Source organism: Barbus barbus (assembly GCF_936440315.1).
Source record: "Barbus barbus genome assembly, chromosome: 45".
In the NCBI taxonomy this organism is placed as follows: domain Eukaryota; kingdom Metazoa; phylum Chordata; class Actinopteri; order Cypriniformes; family Cyprinidae; genus Barbus; species Barbus barbus.
Genome location: NC_136723.1, coordinates 24,564,384 through 24,585,518, shown reverse-complemented (window position 1 = coordinate 24,585,518; position 21,135 = coordinate 24,564,384). Strand labels below are relative to the sequence as shown.

Sequence of the window (21,135 nt, the reverse complement as noted above, 5' to 3'; positions counted from 1 at the left end):
TAGGTTTGAAACCATCTTTAATGACATTTTTAAATTGGATTAAAAATTAATAATTTGAATGAAATAAAGTTGATTAAAATAAACTGATTTAAAAAATGTGTTTTAAATCAATCTAATGGTGCAGTATTCTAGTGAGCAAAGAATAATGTATTATTAAAAATAAAATTAATTTGGGTAAAATAAAAAAAAGGACTAAAATAAATTTGTTTAAAAGAAAATCACTTGAAATTTAAAACATTTTTCTCAAGTATTTTTATTTTTTTATAATAGTTTTTTGCAATATAAATGTATTTTTATAGTTTGAAAAGTATGTTTGTGAAATCATGTAAGATAATAAGACTGAAGAAGATCCAGATGTGAGTCTCAGGGATGCACAGATGTTCTGAAGCATGTACTAATATGTGTTATTTGTATATGATGTCATTAACAGAAAAGTACTGTAGTATTACCATGGTACCGCCAAAGTACTTTTAATGAGTTGAGTGTGTGTGTGTGTGTGTGTGTTATGAGTAGTTTGAGATCCGCTATGCAGCGCTTGGAAGAGCAAATAAAGGCTGATCCCGGATCAGTGTCTCCGCTTTACTCTCATTCCCGCCGCAGCGGCGAAGCGCGCCGAACTGACCCCAGATCAGCGGGGGGCGGGGCGCAGCGTGCTGACGTCACGCGGCGTGCTGCTGCTGCTGGTGAACTCTCTGAACGCCAGCGAGAGCCAGTCGTGCAGAAAACGAGTTGAATTTTCACTCGATCCGGATCAAAACCCGATAAATGAAGCGAGACAGCCGTCAGTTTGCTCGTGTTTAACCACAATACGAGCGGAGCGATGGTTAACCGAGAGTTTGTGTGGTAAACAACTGCTCCGCACTGACAGTAAACAGGTATAAATCACTAATGTTAAATTAACTCGTTTATGTTTCACTGTAATATCAGAGATAATATGTGAATAATATCAGAATAAGAGCGACGGCTAAAGTCGGTTTGCTCGCTGAAGCTCAAAGTTCATGTTGTGTTAGTTTGTTGAGGGAAGTTAGCTTAGCTTCAACTAGCAGCTTCACACGACTAACTAACCCTTCATCTGGAGATTTACCTCACTAACGAGTCCTTGTGTTTTAACTCAGTTATTCAGTTTCACTAACCGGCCGGGAATACCGTGTTTTTAAACTGTACCATGGTAATATCATAGTGTTTGGGCAGTTATCGTGTCAGTAACACGATATTGTGTCAAGTACCGTGTAAATATCATAGTATTTGGATTCAGTACCATGATATATTTCAGAGTACCATGATATTACCATAGGACTCCACCACTGTACCACCTTTTAATATTTTATTTTAGCATATTTTAGTATTTTATAGTATACTCTTTTTAAGTTAATTTTTTTTAATTCCTAATAATTTTTTATCAAGCCGAAGATGATGATGATTCCATATTCTGACAATAATAATATAAACCAAGTAATATTTCATAAAATTTAACTCGTTTCTTTTTAATCAAAAAGTCTTATTTGTATTTTATGATCAATACAAAGCATAGATGTTAAAGACTAAACCAAGTTTTTATTTTAATTAATAATCATAATTAATTTTTACATTTTGAAAAAATTTGGCTATATTTTTTATATAGTTTATTCGATTATTTAAAAAGTTAATTTAAAAAAGTCAGATCAATCCAAAGCAAAATGTTAAAGACAAATTAAATATTCTGACATTGATTCAAACTACTTTTTATTTTATTTTAACGCTTTTAAAAAGTTTCTTTTTAACTACACATTTTAATTCAAATGTATTTTCTAATGAAAGCAAAAATGTTAGAATAAAGATTTTAAAAGTTTTAACTCTTTTAAAGTTTATTTTTAATAAAAAAATATGGTCAATTCAAAGCAAAGATGTTAAAGAAATGTTAAGTATTCTTTAAAACATAATATTTTATAAGTTTAACTGTTTAATTTAAATAAAAAAAAATTGTTTTGATTAATCCAAAGCAAATATTTTACAAATATATATTCAAGCAGGTTTTTAAACTATACTATTTTGTTTTAAACTCTTTTATTAAAAATGCAGCCACACGTTACCAAGTTGAAGTGTCAATCACTCTCAAGCCCCGCCCATCATGACGGAGGTCAGCGTGGTGAAGGAAGGGTGGCTCTATAAACGAGGTACGGCAGATTCCTGCGAGTTTCTCCTGCGGCGTGAGACGTCATGTTCTGATGTGTGTGTGTGTGTGTGTGTGTGTGTGTGTGTGTCACACAGGTGAGTACATAAAGACATGGAGGCCGCGCTACTTCATTCTGAAGAGTGATGGGTCCTTCATGGGCTACAAGGAGAAGCCGGAGCTGATGGATCAGAGCTCGTCTCCACTCAATAACTTCTCTGTGGAAGGTGAGTTGTGCTGGAGACGCTGAGGCTGTGATGTATGCAGATGAGTGTGTGTGTGAACGGGTCATGTGTTTCCAGAGTGTCAGCTGATGAAGACCGAGCGTCCGCGGCCCAACACCTTCATGATCCGCTGCCTGCAGTGGACGAGCGTCATCGAGAGAACCTTCCACGTGGAGAACAGCGAGGAGAGGTGAACCCGAGCTTTATCTCACACACACACACACACGCATGCACGCACGCCGCGCGTCTGCTGCTGAGAGATGAGCTTTCAAAATGCACTGGAGAAACAAATAAAAAGACAAAGATACAAGACTGTAAAGTTTAATAAGCAGCTTTGATTTTTTTCAATCCCATGAAGCATTTCAAATGCTTTTTTTCTTTTTGCAAAATAGAAACATTTATCACAAATGTATAAAAAAAATCTACATTGCCATTCAAAAGTTTGGGATCAGTAAGGTTTTTAATGTGTTTTTGAAGAAGTTTTTATTATGTTCATCAAAGATGCTAAAATGCAGAAAAAAATTAATTTCATGAAATATTATTTAAATTTAAAATAACATTTTTGTTTTAATATGCTTTAGAATTTAATTTATTCATGGGAAGCAATGAAGTTTCAGCATCATTACTCCAGTCAGAAATCATTATAATATGCTGATTTATGATCAATGTTGGAAACAGTTGTGCTGCTTAATATTTTTTGGGACTTGTGATACATTTTTCAGGATTCTTTGATAAATAAAAAGTTAAAAAGAACAGTATTTATTCAAAGTATTAATTTTGTGTTACAGTATACACTACTATTCAAAAGTTTGGGTTCAGTACATTTTTTTTAAAGAAATTAAAACTTTTATTCAGCAAGGATGTGTTAAATTGATAAAGTGATAGTAAAGACTTATATTGTTAGAAAAGATTTGTATTTTAAATGCTGTTCTTTTTTACTTTTTATTCATCAAGGAATCAAAGAAAAAAGTATCACAGGTTGTAAACACTTTAAACACAAAAACAGTTTAAAAACTCGTTATAAATCAGTATATTATAATGATTTCTTAAGGATCATGTGACTCTGAAGACTGGAGTAATGGTGCTGAAAATACAGCGCTGCGTCACAGCAATAAATTATATTTTAAAGCATAAAATGGGAAATCTGTATTATAAATTGCAATAATATTTCAAAATATTATTTTTTTTCCTGTGCTTTTGATCAAATAGATACAGCCTTGATGAGCAGAAGACACTCCTTTAAAAAAAACATTAAAAATCTTACTGATCCCAAACTTTTGAACCACAGTGTATATGCTTGTTTATATATATATATATATATATATATATATATATATATATATATATATATATATATATATATATATATACACACACACACGCACACACATTAGATCAGGGGTCAGCAAGTAAGTTTGGCATTGGGCCAAAAAAAAAACAATTGCGCCACTAGATGGCGGGCCAGAACATACAGTGGTGTGAAAAAGTGTTGGCCCCCGTCCTGATTTTTTTTTATTTTTTTGCATGTTTGTCACACTTTAATGTTTCAGATCAAACAAATTTAAATATTAATCAAAGATAACACAAGTAAACACAACATGCAGTTTTTGAATGAAGTTTTTTATTATGAAGGGAAAACAAAATCCAAACCCACATGGCCCTGTGTGAAAAAGTGCTTGCCCCCTAAACCTAATACCTGGTTGGGCCACCCTTAGCAGCAACAACTGCAATCAAGCGCTTGCGATAACTTGCAATGAGTCTGTTACAGCGCTGTGGAGGAATTTTGGCCACTCATCTTGGCAGAATTGTTGTAATTCAGACACATTGGATGGTTTTCGAGCATGAACCGCCTTTTTAAGGTCATGCCACAGCATCTCAATAGGATTCAGGTCAGGACTTTGACTAGGCCACTACAAAGTCTTCATTTTGTTTTTCTTCAGCCATTCAGAGGTGGATTTGCTGGTGTGTTTTGGATCATTGTCCTGCTGCAGAACCCAAGTTCTCTTCAGCTTGAGGTCACGAACAGATGGCCGGACATTGTCCTTTAGGATTTTTTGGTAGACAGCTGAATTCATGGTTCATTTATCACAGCAAGTCTTCCAGGTCCTGAAGCAGCAAAACAGCCCCAGACCATCACACTACCACCACCATATTTTACTGTTGCTATGATGTTCTTTTTCTGAAATGCTGTGTTACTTTTATGCCAGATGTAATGGGACACACGCCATCCTATAAGTTCAGCTTTTGTCTCGTCAGTCCACAGAGTATTTTCCCAAAAGTCTTGGGGATCATCAAGATGTTTTCTGGCAAAACTGAGATGAGCCTTTGTTCTTTTTGCAAGCACTTTTTCACACAGGGCCATGTGGGTTTGGATTTTGTTTTCCCTTCATAATAAAAAAAGCCTTCATTTAAAAACTGCATGTTGTGTTTACTTGTATCTTTGATTAATATTTAAATTTGTTTGATCTGAAACATTAAAGTGTGACAAACATGCAATAAAATAAAAAATCAGGAAGGGGGCCAACACTTTTTCACACCACTGTAGTCAAAGGATAATTTAAGAAATTAATTGATAACAAAAATACAACTACAATTGCCTGACAGACTGTTACAGTGTATTTTGTAACTGGTAGTGAGCTGTTACTCTGTGGTAAATCCTGTAGTAGGACAGTCAATAACAATAAGCCATATTTGTGTGGCGGTGTCCGGCAGAATAGCCTATGTGAGCGGAGTGGAGTGTCAACAATATCCCCTCCGCACTCCGAGCATTTAATAATCACTCCACTCCAGCTCCGCTCAAGGTTCACCAATTCCCGCTCCACTCCTTCGCTCGCTGATATCAGAAACACCGCTCTGCGGTATTAAAAAATAAAATATCAGGAGAGTTTCAAAGTGGCTTATTGGAACACTAGTGTGCAAACTTTTTTTCCTACCACATGACAAGCTAATAACATGGTTGTCAGCATTAAAAGGTATAATTGCTGCTTTTTGCAGTGCAAATTTTGTTTGTGATGAAAATAACAGTAAGTTTACATCAGTTAATTTACCTACGGATCGATGCATTTCTTACAGATTTCTGCTCATTCGAAATCGGATACAGATGAAGTTGTACTGTAAGATTACATTTGTTTGAATGCATTATTGCGTGTGAATAAGTGTTGTAGTACTTGTTTAAATCATGCTTTTAGTAGAAAATATTCAGTATCTAGAAGGAACAAACAGATATTATTGGGCTGCCTGTTGCCGACCACTGCATTAGATTATGTATATATATATATATATATATATATATGTGTGTAAATATTGCAGATGCACTGATTGACCGGCCAGACAAATTAGCTGATTTTGGTCAGTTTGTTGATTCCGAGCCGGTCTGTTTTGACGTCACACTTAACGGCGACTGATAATGTATTTATGTCGTGCCAGGTGAGGCTTGCGCAGCCGGAGTGAGAGATTTGTGCAGAAATCAAAACAAATGAGCGTAACAGCACACATAGAAAGTTATAGATGCATACTGCAGTAGTAGTAAAAAAAAGAAAATGTATAATATATGATTTAGGTACACATGACCAAAATTTTTCAACATGATTGCAGTGTGATTTTATACAATAGCAGTTCAATAAACAAGACGTTCAAATTAAGTGACTTACATTTTTGACACAATATTGACTGTTTTTGCTCAATTTCACTGAGAAAAATAGCTCCAATCAAAGCCACAGCAGATCTGTTTTGTGTCTCCGATCAACACAGTGGTGTTTCTTAACTGAATGAATCCACGTTTTTGAACGAATCAAGTGAGTCAATGATTCAGTAACCCATTCATAAAGACAGTAGTCACTTGCCTCGTTTCAGAACGAATCAGTCGTTTGAATGAATCTGTTGAATGAATGACTAAATGATTCACTCATTCTAACAGTCATTTGACACAACCTACTGGTTTTGTTTCATATTTAAAACTATCATTGCATTTTCCCAACATTGCTTATTTGTATGTTTAAAAAAATATTTATCGCTTGAAGTTTTGCAGTGTAAATGCATTTATGGCATTTACACTTTCTATTTTTGGTGCTGGTCAGAGGTTTGCATCTTGCTGTGTAGCATCTGTAATTCTGTGTCAAAGTCTCCTGAGGACAGTAGATTGTCAGAGCATCACCCAGCTTTCTGGAAGTTGTTGCTGATTTTACAGACATGTCTTTTAGGGTTCATTTTCACAGCTTTTATGATTTGTCTGTCATCAGCTACTGTTGTTTTCTCAGCCGATCAGGTCGTTGTTGGTTGCTGGTGGTTTCCAAACTCTTGATTTCTCCATGCCCTTTGTTTTTGCTAGAGCTCTAACTGACTTCCTCTTTTCTTTTAGCATCCAAACTGCTTGCTTTTCTCTCAAAGTCAGCTTCCTCGTCTTCATCCTGGTTTGTGTGTGTCATCATTGAATGCAAGATTCAGAATACAGAAGTAATGGATATAACTGATACGACACATTCCCTGCTTTTAATATCTGAAGAATTAATGCAACAGGACACAGCTGATCACTTAGAAAGACCTGAGAGGAAACTGCTCCAATACTTATGCTCTCATCAGATAGAGGGATGAACTCTAAAAGTGCTGAACTTCTTAGCTGCTAAAACATCTGTATGTTGAGTCACCCAATAATAAAATGTGACATTCTGTAGTTTTGTCTCATATTCATCTTTTAATCATATTTGTAAACGTCTTGACTCCACAGCCAACAGAGCTTTTCTGTTCCAATACTTTTGGAGGGGAGTGTGTGTGTGTTATTAGTATATATATTTATAGTTTGAGAAGTAATTTCATATATATAGTGGCACATATAAGTAATTTAAGATAAAAATATATTGTATAGTTTGAGAAATACATTTCCAGTTTTTCCTGCGGTATTCTGTTGTTAAACACGACTTTTAAAATAAGTTAAAATGATATGGATTGACAGTTTCAAAAAAAGCATAAACCATCGATTAACAACCTCATCGCTCACAGTCTGTCTTTAATGCTTTATAGATTATTATTACAAATCAGTTTTATACTTCTGGAAACAACTACTTTTGAGCAGTTTACTCTGTGTGTTCTTCACCATGGCAAATCACTGCTTGTAACCATATCAAGGGACGAGTGGATGCAAGCGATCCAGGCCGTGGCCAATGGGCTGCAGACGCGGGAAGCGGGCGAACCAATGGAGATCAAGTTCAGCTTTCCCGGTGACCTCAGCGCTCTGGAGGACATGGAGGTGTCTCTGTCCAAATCCAGCTCCAGAGTGGTGCGTCTCTGCAGATTACGGTTACGAGCGTAGAAATCCGTCAGCGGTTTGCACTGATGATGATGATGATGGTGGTGGTTTGTGCTTTCAGACGATGAATGACTTCGATTACCTGAAGCTGCTGGGTAAAGGCACGTTTGGGAAGGTGATTCTGGTGCGAGAGAAAGCCTCTGGGATGTATTACGCCATGAAGATCCTGCGGAAGGAAGTCATCATCGCTAAGGTGACAAGACTCTTTACTAACCAACCCGTGACTAACAAAAACACTGTTAGAGTCAAGCCAGACAATTATTGAAATGAGACTGGAAGCTGGTTTTGAGATTTCAGGACTTTAGAAAATGTAGTGTGATTTATATTCATTCATTTATTAAATCAGAGACAATACACATTAACAATACACAAAATCAGTGTGCCAGATTTAGCCAGGGTGGTGTATTTTCATCTGTTTTCAACGATTTTATTTTAAGATAATTGTTTAGAATATTTTCCCCGTTAGTAATTTTATTGTTCCCAACCAAATTTGAGTGCATTTCAGGTAGTTAAGGAAACAAGTTTTAAATCTTTTTTAATTTTTTAGTATAGTTTTAGATTATGGTGATAATCATCCAGCGATCTAGTGAACTTTGTTTGAAAGCAACTTAAGTTACTTTTACTTAAGTGGTTGAGTTCAGTTCTGTGAATCAGCTCAAACTGTGTTACAATGACTCATTTAAATCTGATTCAGCAGTTCCTTTGTGCCATCACTCTTCATTACAGTCTCTGTCTTTTAGTCAATGTTATATGTAAATATTGTTATTTATTAACATATTAGCACTAGAAGTGTAACGATACACGTATTCGTATTGAACCGTTTGGCATGAGGCATTACAAACCGAACGATTTGCTGGACTAATCCTGTTACAGCATATTATCCTATAAGGTTAGATTAGTGCAAATGCGCATTTAGAGTGTGTTCTTTCACTGCATTATTCAGTCTATGAAAATACATTTAGAATGAGCACAAAATTCAAGATATGGGGACAGAAAATGTATATATTTACATAATTTCATATATTTAATATCACAAAAGAGTGCCGTTTTTCTCTCCAAAAAATCAGCATGATTACAATGATTTTTACAACAGTTCAAAAAGCAAGAAGTTAATTAAGAGACAGCATATAGCAAGTTTTTGCTCTCTTTCGACAACAAAAATAATTCCAAACACAGTCACAGCACAGTTTCGCGTCTCTGAGCAACATGATGGTGTTTCGTTCCTGAATGAATCAACCTTTAAATGATTAGTTTTAATGACTCACTTATTAAGTGACTTGCTGTCACCTGCTGGCTGTTTTAATTTCACATTTAAAGCATCTTTTAATTTTTTTAGTTGATTTCAAACATCAGTTGCCAACGTGTTATGTTTAAAATATCAAAACATTATGCATTTGTAGCTGCAGGTTAAAGCATTACATGTCCCTCTGAGCTGCATTAAACAGTGTGTAAAAGCATCTAAATGCCATTCATATGCAACTTCTATGTTTCCTCTGCATTGCAAAGATGAATTTTGTCAATACAGACTTCATTTGCTTGGTAAAACCTAAATGTCTTATTATTGACTTATTAAATGTAAAAAATTGACTCAAAAGGTGATGCACACTTTTAGAAAAAAATGGCTTTATAAAGGTAAAAAATGCCCATAAAAGGTAAAAATCTATTTGAACTTGTTGGAAAAGATTAATCTGCTACATGACAATAGGCTACATCAGCTGGAATACTTCAAAACAGAGCTGTTTTTGTTTTATATGTTGCTAAGTAGACCCCCTAGAAGATGGGTCAAGTATAGCTCCATCATTGTTCAAAGTAAAAAATGGTAAAAATGTCATTTTTCTTTTTGCTGTATCGGAAATGTACCGAACTGTGACGACAACACTGTATCGTATCGAACCGTACCGTGAATTTTGTGAACCGTTACACGCCTAATTAGCGCACATAATCAGAGTGGTCAGACCTGAGCTTGGTTGATCTGTGTTTTGAAAGTGTTTGTGTGTGTTTAGGATGAAGTGGCACACACGGTCACAGAGAGTCGAGTGCTGCAGAACACCAGACACCCGTTCCTGACGGTCAGTGTGTGTGTGTGTGTGTGTGTGTTCGTCACATATATGAATGTCTCTGTATGTCTGACTGCTCTCTGTTGTGTTTCAGACTCTTAAATACGCCTTTCAGACCCCTGACCGGCTGTGTTTTGTGATGGAGTATGCTAATGGAGGAGAGGTATGAGCATGTGTTTTAATCAGACGCTGCTGTTTTCTCTCTCCTGTGCCTCTGACGTGTCTCTCGCCCGCAGCTGTTCTTCCATCTGTCCCGTGAGCGTGTCTTCTCTGAGGACAGAGCGCGCTTCTACGGCGCTGAGATCGTCTCCGCTCTCGACTATCTGCACTCACAGAACGTCGTCTACAGGGACCTGAAGGTCAGATGCACACCAACAACTGCTTGCTTGATTTTATTTAGTATTTTTCATCGCAGTTTAGATTTTTTTGAATTTCATGAAAGTTTAGATTAGATTCAACTTCATTGTCATTACACATGTAAGTAGGGGTGCGCCGATTGATCGGCTACCGATCACTATTGGCCGATAATCGCTTTGGGATGTTTGATCGGCGGTCTCTAAAAAGGCCGATCTCAAAAAAACGATCTCTAGCTTATGACGTGCGTGCCGTGAGCGGTTTAGCATGACATGCAGCGGCATAGTCTCAGTCTGGTGTGGGTGAAATAATTATAATGCTGAAGGTGAGGTACAATTCATATTTCTTCATTAAATAATCTTATAAAGTAATGAGAGATAATTTCACAAACAGCGTAAGTGAATCAGTTTGTTTTTAATTCTTGCCAGTGTTTAAACCATTCAGCGCTCACGTGCTCTCCTGGAGACCGTGCGTTCATGCACACTCGAAGCGCACACATATAATGCCAGGTTCACATTACGCCGTTTGCAGTGGGTATATGGTGTGTATTTTTTCCGCGCTTATGTTAATGGTTTAAAGCATTCACACTGCACACAGTTGCGGTCCGGCAGTGCGTTCCAGGAGCGATGCGTCTGCTGCAGTGCAGAGATTGTTTGTTGTGCATGATGGATATGTTAAACGCCAACTGTGCACCACACTGACCTTTTATCCGCAGCGCGAGATTACAGCGACTGTTTATTACAGTGACCAGTCGCGATCACGCACTAAACAATGCTGTGAAATCCAGTAAGAAGCACTCGAGTTAAGCGCAGAGTTCTCCAGTACAAATCACGTATCTTTAATTCAAACTAGTTTAAAGCCAAATAAATGGGAGCTGTTATTCTCATCAACACTGATGCAGAAACAGTGCAGCAACGATCCAGTTAGAAGACGTTTCAATCCACAAATCACCCACATTTACCTTAGTTTTACTGTAGTAAAACTAACGGTAACAATGGTACGGTGGCAGAAAAGTAGGATATTCATATTGAGTATTATACTAAATATGTTAAAGGAATAATGGAATATAATTACATTGTTAATTATTATTTCAGTTGATGTGGATTTGTCTAGACATGTCTTTAGGCTACTGATTTTCAATGCAAACTCCATAGAAACCTATAGTTAGGCTACTTTTTTACCATGGTAATGAGGTGCTGTACTTTTGGTTATGTATAAAAGATGAGGCCGTTACAGTTTTCACAATGGTACTGTCAAATGTACATCTGCATCCCAACTCAAAAGCAATAAAAGTTTAGGAAGAGTGTTCTCAGCCTTTTTTCAAATATATATTTTATATAAAAAATATGGCATGCAGCTTCAAACAATGGAATAAATCAAAATAATCATTATTAATAATCGCAATAACAATCTCAAGGGAATAATCGACATAATCGTGCAGCCCTAGTATACACTTAATTAGTGTCCTAACCCTAAACATACCCGTTGGTAACCCTCTTGAAATATTTAACCTAATTTATTTCAATATATTCTGGTTTTAAATTCAGTTTTCTTGGAAAGAAAGACTTGTGTCTGTGCGAGACTTCAGTTCATTAGTCACAGCGCTTCACGTCTGATGTGTGACACACTTAAAGTGCAGTAAATGGTAAAACACTTGCGGTACAAACTGGTGTGATTATTAGTACTTTAATAAATGTAAAATAATTTGAATACAAATACTAATTTACAACATCCAGCATCACAATGAACTGTTTTGCACAACTAAAAAGGCTAAATGGAGATTGCTGACTCTCCCTCAAACGGTTCACGCTAGTTCTTACATATAAGATTAAAAATGAATAGTTTCCATGGATCTAGTCTTTGCATCTGTTCGTTTGATGTTTGAATCAGGTCTCCTATGTTGGAGTAGATGGCACTGTCCCAAAAAATAGGGTCCTAGCTAGAACTGCAGCCTCTGGTATTGCAGGAACATTGGGTTGTTTTTTGTTCAGACCAATGTGAAAATCGACCCATGATTTTACACGCAGAGCTGTAAATGTGAATCGGTGGATCAAGATAATTCATTATACAAATCTAAACCGTAAAATGTGTTGTTATTTAATTAATATTATAATTTATTAATAATTGCTTAATATAATAATACTTTTAACTCATCCATTTTCTTAAAAAATGGTTTAAAGGCTGAAATGTGAAGTGTATCATTTTATAAAACTGTTAGTTTTCCTGAAAACTTGTATCTGAACTGAAAATCATACTTTTTACAGTTTAATAGTTTACCGTAGACATTGCCCTACCTCGCTCATATGGTATTAATTGTATTTGTGCAGGTCTTAAAAAAAGGTCTTAAGTCTTAAATTTGAGCTTAAAAATCCTGCAGCAACCCTGGGTATAGGAAAACAAAGTTATTTATGAACCGCAGGAATAATAAAGATTTAAATGCTAAAGAAAAGGCAGTAGAGCTGACTTTCTGTCAGTCGTAAGTTTGAAAGTAGTTTAAATGTTTTGCCAATTGCTTGAGCAACTTAATATATAAATCTAGAAGTAAATGCAAAAGTAAAAATCATTGAATAATGTGTTTCTTATATAGTATTTATTGTGTTTAAATTTAATTGTGTAAATTGGACTGTGTAAAAAGTCCAGTAATACAATACAAATTAATAATACAATACAAATTAAATTCAGGCCCTGAATAAATGTCTAAAATCATGATTGGATCATCACTATAAAATATTCTACATAATAAAAAGAAGGCTTTAATCAGATCGGTATCTGTGATCGGCCTCAAAAATCCTGATCGGAGCACCCCTAGATGTAAGGTACAAGGGAACGAAATGCAGTTAGCATCTAACCAGAAGTGCAATAAGCAGCAAGTACAGGATATACAGTGCCTACAATCTTACAAAATATATACAGATAAAGACAGTACTATGTACATAATTTACAGATTTTTATATACTATCAGCTTGATATACAGATGGGTGTACTATGAACATACTATACTGATGGATTATGTAATAAGTGTATGTACACTTTAAGCAAAAAGTTGCATAGTTTCTTACATATTATCATTGCAACACGTTAGAAATGTTGTCATTCCAAGTCGCCTTTATTTCTGCACTAGGGATGTCAAGCGATTTAAAAAGTGTTTATCTAATTAATTACATGACGTGCCAAGTAATTAATCTAATTAACTGCACATCAGTTTGGGCTGAGAAACAACCCCCAAAAGATAATTTATTCATTATTGTGTTAAATGAGAAAAGCATTGTCGACATTACAAAGAAGTAGCTTTAGAAGAAATATTTTTATTGAAAATTGCATAAATTTGAAATCAGTTTTACTGTTTTTTTGTTTCGAGAATTGAATATTGAATTATGAAGTAATTTTTTTTAATGAAATTAATCTATAATTATGAAACTAAAAGCAACAGTAGGTGCAATGAGTCACTGTCTTAACGAGTGAGTCATTGAATCATTCACTCAACTGAGTCACTGAATCATTGATTCACCCCATTCGTTCAAAAACATGGATTAATTTAGTAGTGAATCACTGCTTTGTGTTGATCAGAGACACTCAACAGTTATGCTGTGACTTTGATTAGAACTCTTTTCATTTGTTAAATTGATTAAAACATACAATATTGCTGATATTGTGTTTAAAATGTAGCACAATATCAGTTTCAGAGCTGTTGAATAAAATCACATTTGCAATCGTGAAACAACTGTTTCAGCAGCAAAGCAGTTCTACAGAAGACAATTACCTTATGTAAAGTGTGTTTGGGTATTTGAAAGGCGCTATATAAATAAAACGTATTATTATTATTAATAGTGTTATGTGTTGATGATTGTGTTCTCTGTTCACTCAGCTGGAGAACCTCATGCTGGATAAAGACGGACATATGAAGATCACAGATTTTGGTCTCTGTAAGGAGGGAATCACAGATGAAGCCACCATGAGAACGTTCTGTGGAACCCCAGAATACCTTGCACCGGAGGTACTCAGCAACACAGCGGCTCTTGACCAGGGGCCCAACAGGGGCCTCACGATGATAGTTCACCAAAACATTAAAATCCTGTAATTATTCACTTTAAACACATGTGACTGATTCATTTAGGCTTCTATTCACATATGAGCACACATGCATACAGAATCACATATGGTAAACACGAGCGCTGTAAAAAAAAGATTTTCTTACTTAGTATTTTTGTCTTGTTTTCTAGTATAAATTGAAGAATGTACAAAAACATTCTTGAATCAAGGTGCATTTACTTGACAAACAAAATTACTTGAGATATTATGTAGGGATGCATGATATTGGATTTTTGCCGATATCCGATATAATGATATTTTTCAACTCATTTTGTCCGATACCGATATATTTCTTTTTATATATATCGGTAACACTGAAAGATGCAGTGTTAACCCCAACATTTTATTTTAAGATTTAAAATTTTTAGATGGTCTAAAACAGGGATCCTTAAATCTGGCCCACTCCTGCAGAGTTTAGCTCTAACCCTAATCAAACACACCTGAGCATGCTAATCAGAGTCTTCAAGATCATTAGAAAATCACAGGTAGGTGAGTTTGATCAGGGTTGGAGCTAAACTCTGGCCCTCCAGGGGAAGATTTGAGGAACCCTGGTCTAAAACAAAGTTGTAAAAATTCTGAAAATCTTTGAAAATCAGTGAGCTCATGATTTGTTTAAAAAATAAAACGTATTACACATTAATGAATAAATCAGTATATATAAAATTATTTAATTTACAAGTGTAATGTTTGTGATTTATTTTTTTTCATGTAAGCTATAGCTTCTGACCATTAAATCAAAGCATACTCATTACTTTATGACATCATTTACAGGTTTATTTAATCAGAAACACAGTCTAAATGTTATTTGTGTAGGCTATTTTACTTTTAATTTAATTAGAAGTAGGCCGACAGCGCCCCCTACAGATTAAACCTCCTTACCGAACGGGCATTAGGACCTGGGGGAGGCTGTCACTGCTCGTGCTATTACTGTTTACTCTATCACACACCAAACGAGTCATTCTGTAGGTGCTTTCACAGATTAAATGCAGCGATCCAAAAGAGTGAATCTGATCATCATTCAGACAAAATTTTGCTTCAAGAATGAGAGACACTGCTGACGTGATCTAATCACTAACACACCCTGAGCACATGCGAGTTAACCCATTCCTCTTATCGGCAAGACATATCAGCATCATTTCTCATATCAGGCCGATGCCGATATTTACATTATTTACATTTAAAGCCATTATCGGCCTATTCCGATATCGGTCCGATAATATCGTGCATCCCTAATATTATGCCTTGTTTTCTGTAAAACAAATATCAAAAATTGTTAGTTTTTCTTTAAAACAAGCAAAAATATCTGCCAATGGGGTAAGAAAAATTATCTTAATTCAAAGGCTAAACAAGATACTTTTTCTTGCCCCATTGGCTGATATTTTTTGCTTGTTTTAAGCAAAAACTAAAAAAAGTTTTTTACACAAAACAAGACATTATATCTTAAGTCATTTTATTTGTACAGTAAATTCATCTTGATTCAAGACAAGACATTTTTAGATATTTATACTAGAAAACAAGAGAAAAAATACTAAGAGAATAATTTTTTGCACTGAGTAAACTTCATTGAGCTTCCATGTTCACCATGATGTGCTCTATGCATGCATGCATGTTTATATGTGAATAAAAACCTTAAAAAGCTGTGGAAATAGATAAAATCTGAAAACAACATGGGCATTTTGATGATAAAAATAAATTTTCGAATTATGCCAAACTCTAAAATATTTTATCAGTACAAATATTTTTTAAAATCTTGTAAATCACAAATGACTACAAAAATAGGTCATGCAAATTCATTGGTTAAAAAGAACAGGAACCCTGAAAAACATTAAGATGTCTGGAATCTGGGGCCTGATTTATAAAGGGTTTTGTAAAATTATCCTAAATGTTTGGCAATTTCTGAAATGTTCCTACAAATGATTTATAGAACATCAATATGCAAACAATGGTGAATTATTTTAATTACTGGTATATATGAACGCAATAATTTGTTCACATGCTCTTCAGTGATTGCCTCTCTAAATCCTGATTTGTTTTAAGGATCAAATCTGATTGTACATGCATTTTATAAAGAAGACCCGTGAAAACTAATAATTTGTGACCCTGGCTGTGAAAACTGTTAAAGTAATTGTTTTCTGATTTACTGTTTTCTACATAAAATCATCCTTCATAAGATAAAAGAACATTCTGTGAAAATGTAACCTTGATATCTTTAATATTGACTGAGCAAATGTCAAACATTGAAATCATAATGAAATTAATGGTTGAAATCGAACTTTGATGCTTGTTATCTCATAATTCGATTTTGAGACTTTAGCCTGTATTTCACAGAGAGGGTCACATTTTAGTAATATATATGTCATGTTGAGAATGTTTGAAGTGCTGATCTGGAGCATTATGACAGGAGTGATGTCTGGTTTTGTTCCCGTGTGTGTTCAGGTGCTGGAGGACAATGATTACGGCCGCGCAGTGGACTGGTGGGGTCTGGGAGTGGTGATGTACGAGATGATGTGCGGACGCTTGCCCTTCTACAATCAGGACCACGAGCGGCTCTTCGAGCTTATCGTGATGGAGGAGATCCGTTTCCCCAAGAACCTCTCACCCGAAGCTAAAGCGCTGCTGACCGGCCTGCTGAGGAAAGACCCCAAACAGAGGTCAACCTCATATCTCATCATATACACACAGCGCTGGCCAAAATGATTAGAACAACAGCTAAAAAAGGGTTTTAAGTCAGTTATTTCTATCTCTTGCTGTAGTGTGTCAGTAGGAAATATCAGTTTACATTTCCAAACATTCATTTGGCCATTAATTGTAATAATCCATTGAGATTTTTGTGCTCCACACAGAGATCTGATCATCATCCAGTCTGTCTGGAGTGACATGAAGAAACAGAACAAACTGAGACAGACTAAATCCAGAAGAACTGTCTCCAAGATGCTTGAAGAAACCTATCTGCAAAGCTACAGTGCTGTTAGAAGTTTTAGGCACTTGTGTAAAAATGCAGTAAAATGAGAATGTTGTCAAAAATAATGTCATAAATAGATCAGTTAACTTCTATTAACTAATTTGGTGTGAGCATCCTTTGTGTTTAAAGCAGCTTTTGTCTTCGGTGCACTTGAGCAGAGTTTCTGAGGAGCTTTGCAGGAAGGTTTCTTGAGGCACAGTTCTTCTGGATTGAGTCTGTCTCAGTTTGTTCTGTTTCTTCATGTCACTCCAGACAGACTGGATGATGATCAGATCTCTGTGTGGAGCACAAAAATCTCACTGGATTATTACAACTAATGGCCAAATGAATGTTTGGAAATGTAAACTGATATTTCCTACTGACACACTACAGCAAGAGATAGAAATAACTGACTTAAAACCATTTTTAGCTTCTGAAAATACTAGTGTAATTATTTTGGCCACCACTGTATATGACTGGTTGGGCTGTGACGGTCGCGATGACAACCGCGTCACGCGGTGGTTGATTGCCACTGGCGGTAATGCGTGTGATGCCACACACTCTATAACAAGCATAAAATACTAAGTTTTGTATACAAGTGCAATAATAGTAACAGTTGCAATAGATTTCGGTATTTATAGCATATACCATTTAGCTGTAAATTGTTTTATTTAGACCGTTAATTCACAAATGACCTCAAACGCCATGGCATTTCCTTTACACCATGTCTACACCGGCATGACAAAATACAATAGTCAATAGAACACAATACATTATAATCAGTGATGCAGTCTACACTGGATGCGGCGCGGCCCGACAAATCCCCGACAGTAAACTGATACCTCGTTTTATTTATGACGTCCTGACACAAAGTTCATATGATTTTTAGCGGTCGCTTTGTCGCGACAGACTTTAGCTGTTGCGGTGTGGCACGTAAAGTGTTAAATGGGTGAGCACTTCATATCTCAAGAGCCATTTCCAGTTGCTATTTGCGAGAGGAGGCCAGCGAAGACCCGCTTGCTTTGTGCCGGTGGAATAATGAGGCAAGATACCAGGCCACGGTTGCTTAAAATGCAACAAGCACACCAACAATTATATAAAAGCCAAGGTAGGCTTAAGCATTAGTGTTTACAATCTAATTGTTATCAGGCCAACGCAGATTTTCCAGCATGTGATTGAAGTGGTTACGAATTATTTAGGCTACTTTCTTATTTAACTGTATTATTTCTTTGATGGCCTAGTGTTTTGCAGGCTGCGTGTTGCCGTGTTCACTGACGAAAGTGCTAAGATAAACACATACGTTTGTTAATAGTTTGAGCCGAGCCCGCATTTATTTATATTTAGTTTCAAAATTATACATACATATACACCACCAAGGTTGTAAAAATCTGCCACTGTCACAGCCCTAATGACTGGAGCTCATCATGATGTGATCAGGTGACATTGTGAATGCTTCTGATTGGCTGCAGGCTCGGAGGCGGACCTGATGATGCCAGAGAAGTGATGGGGCACAAGTTCTTCTCCTGTATTCACTGGGAGGACGTGCTGCAGAAGAAGGTGCTTCTGATCGTGTATGGTGTTGAAGGGTTTGGATGCAGATTCTGACATCTGGTTTTTGTGTTATTTTTGCAGCTGGTGCCGCCCTTTAAACCGCAGGTGACGTCAGAGACGGACACACGCTACTTTGATGACGAGTTCACAGCGCAGCGCATCACTGTTACACCGCCAGACAAGCGTAAGTCCAAAGTCTACTTAGTGGCACGTGTGCAAGTTTAAAAAAAAAGATCTGTTTTTATGTAATTTAAGGTTTAAAAAAGACTCTTAAATGGTATAACAAACGTCTTAAACTTTCATAATGGAAATAATATGAGGTGGGGAAACTATTTTATTCCTTTTGCGAGCAAACACAGTTTATTAAGGTAGCACAATAGTTTTGCAAGAAAATGCAACGTTTCTTGGAGGAATGCAAATATTTTGTGAGTGAAAAAATGTTTCTCAGGGAAATGCAAATGTTTTATGAACAAACAAATGTTTTGAGAACAAATACATATGTTTTCTGAATGAACGCAAATGTTTTACAAACTATTTTTTTTACGAATAAATGCTAATATTTTGCAAACGCTAATGTTTTACGAAGAAACATGTTCTGCAAATTATCATGCTGTGAGATTGATTATATATTAAGTGGCATAAAATGGTCTTAAAATGACAGATTGCTTATTGCAATTATTTCTGGGGCAATATGTCGCACATCAAAAAGTTGTTATTATTAAATGCACGGAGGGAAAATTGTTGCCGCTCCACTTCGCTCACATACTCTGTGATTAATGCTGTGCTTGTGTTTCAGTGAGCTGTCAGGATGTGGAGGACGCTGGGCCGGTCGCTCACTTCCCTCAGTTCTCTTACTCTGCCAGCATACGAGAGTGACTGACTCCGTCCCATAATGCATCATGATGGAGCTGAAGTCATGTGGTGTGTTTCAGTGTACAGATGGATCTCTATCACTCAATGAATGTATTGATTACCGGTGCTCAGAATGTAAAGCCAAACACGCTGCTGTCATTACGATCTCATAATCATACGTCACAGCACGTGATTTTCACTCACGAGGTCACAGAGAAACACTAAGTGTCATGATTAGAATCTAAACATTAAAGACTTTCATCCTGTCCTTTAGATTGAGCGATGATCACCAGTGTGTCTCCTTTCATCCTGATCCTGTTTTTAGGCTCAAATCTGCTTCATCTCTTCACTATAAAAACTCACAGATGATCTGGTTGGTTTCTACAAACCCTGCCAACATACAAAACACATGATTAAGAATAATTAGCAGCATATTCAGCCTGTGCATCATTCACTATATCGTCATCATTTTGTTTCTAATATTTGATCATAATAGAAACTAAAGGCATCACATTTATTAACCACAACAGCCAAAACAAAAACTGGAGCATTTCACTTTCTAGTTAATCTCTCATATTTTGGCTTGTTAACACTAAAGGTACTGTATCATATTTAATATGCACATTTCTAAGGTCTCAAATTGATCAAACTTTGCTGTTAAACGTGTTTCACACACAATCTCCTCATGTCATCTGTCGGCTGATTGATAGTTTAGAGGTTTTTATCCAGTAAAAGCTCTTTTAGTGTAATTGTACAAACGTCCAGCGTCTGCTGTCACATCTTGACTGATTTTGATCAAGTAAAGGTCAGAATAACTGCAGTCATATTTCCAGATGAACACTTACTGGACTGAAGCAGCTCAGCTTTACTTGATTCTCCATCAATCATTTTCAGTGCGTCTCAAATCTGATCATCAGGATCTTTTGAGGAGCGTTTGTTTCCAGAAGCTTCACTTTCTCTGTTCCTCAGCAGAGGAATGATCTTCACAAGCCTCCAAAACATCAGCGTTTATTTCTTCATCTCTCAATCAGCATTGCATTATATGTTTGGATCATTTCAATCTCATCTTACTAAGACATATTATAGGAGATCTAGATCGATGACTGATATTTACATCATTTTATGTCGGTATCTGCTGCACTGTTATAAACATCTCACTGATTTACATCACAAGCATCAGAATTTCATCATATGAATATCAGCATCTGCAGAAAATTAATATTTTTGCTCAGTTTGAGTCTCTGGATAAAACGGCTGTTTTTCCTCTATACAGGTCCTTCTCAAAAAATTAGCATATTGTGATAAAGTTCATTATTTTCTGTAATGTACTGATAAACATTAGACTTTCATATATTTTAGATTCATTACAACACAACTGAAGTAGTTCAAGCCTTTTATTGTTTTAATATTGATGATTTTGGCATACAGCTCATGAAAACCCAAAATTCCTATCTCAAAAAATTAGCATATCATGAAAAGGTTCTCTAAACGAGCTATTAACCTAATCATCTGAATCAACTAATTAACTCTAAACACCTGCAAAAGATTCCTGAGGCTTTTAAAAACTCCCAGCCTGGTTCATTACTCAAAACCGCAATCATGGGTAAGACTGCCGA

At 36.0% G+C, this 21,135-nt stretch overlaps 1 protein-coding gene across 1 annotated transcript; it reads left to right on the top strand.

The window, feature by feature from the left end:
• The first annotated feature begins 645 nt into the window (after window positions 1-645).
• LOC306864542 (RAC-beta serine/threonine-protein kinase-like) lies at window positions 646-19,803 on the top strand. Its single transcript, XM_079408631.1, has 14 exons — window positions 646-875; window positions 2,059-2,153; window positions 2,248-2,376; window positions 2,452-2,563; window positions 7,495-7,645; window positions 7,737-7,868; window positions 9,679-9,744; window positions 9,827-9,895; window positions 9,969-10,091; window positions 13,952-14,080; window positions 16,612-16,826; window positions 18,586-18,673; window positions 18,749-18,851; window positions 19,464-19,803. The coding sequence occupies exons 2-14, from the start codon at window positions 2,108-2,110 to the stop codon at window positions 19,541-19,543; spliced, it is 1,443 nt and encodes a 480-aa protein (XP_079264757.1). The 5' UTR covers window positions 646-875; window positions 2,059-2,107; the 3' UTR covers window positions 19,544-19,803.
• The last annotated feature ends 1,332 nt before the right edge of the window (window positions 19,804-21,135 follow it).

Bases quoted from the DNA above. Each gene is read 5' to 3' on its own strand.
- LOC306864542 (XM_079408631.1), top strand. From the start codon at position 2,108: ATGACGGAGGTCAGCGTGGTGAAGGAAGGGTGGCTCTATAAACGAG. The intron at 2,564-7,494 runs GTGAACCCGAGC...AACCATATCAAG, and splicing joins GTGGAGAACAGCGAGGAGAG to GGACGAGTGGATGCAAGCGA. The intron at 7,646-7,736 runs GTGCGTCTCTGC...TTGTGCTTTCAG, and splicing joins CCAAATCCAGCTCCAGAGTG to ACGATGAATGACTTCGATTA.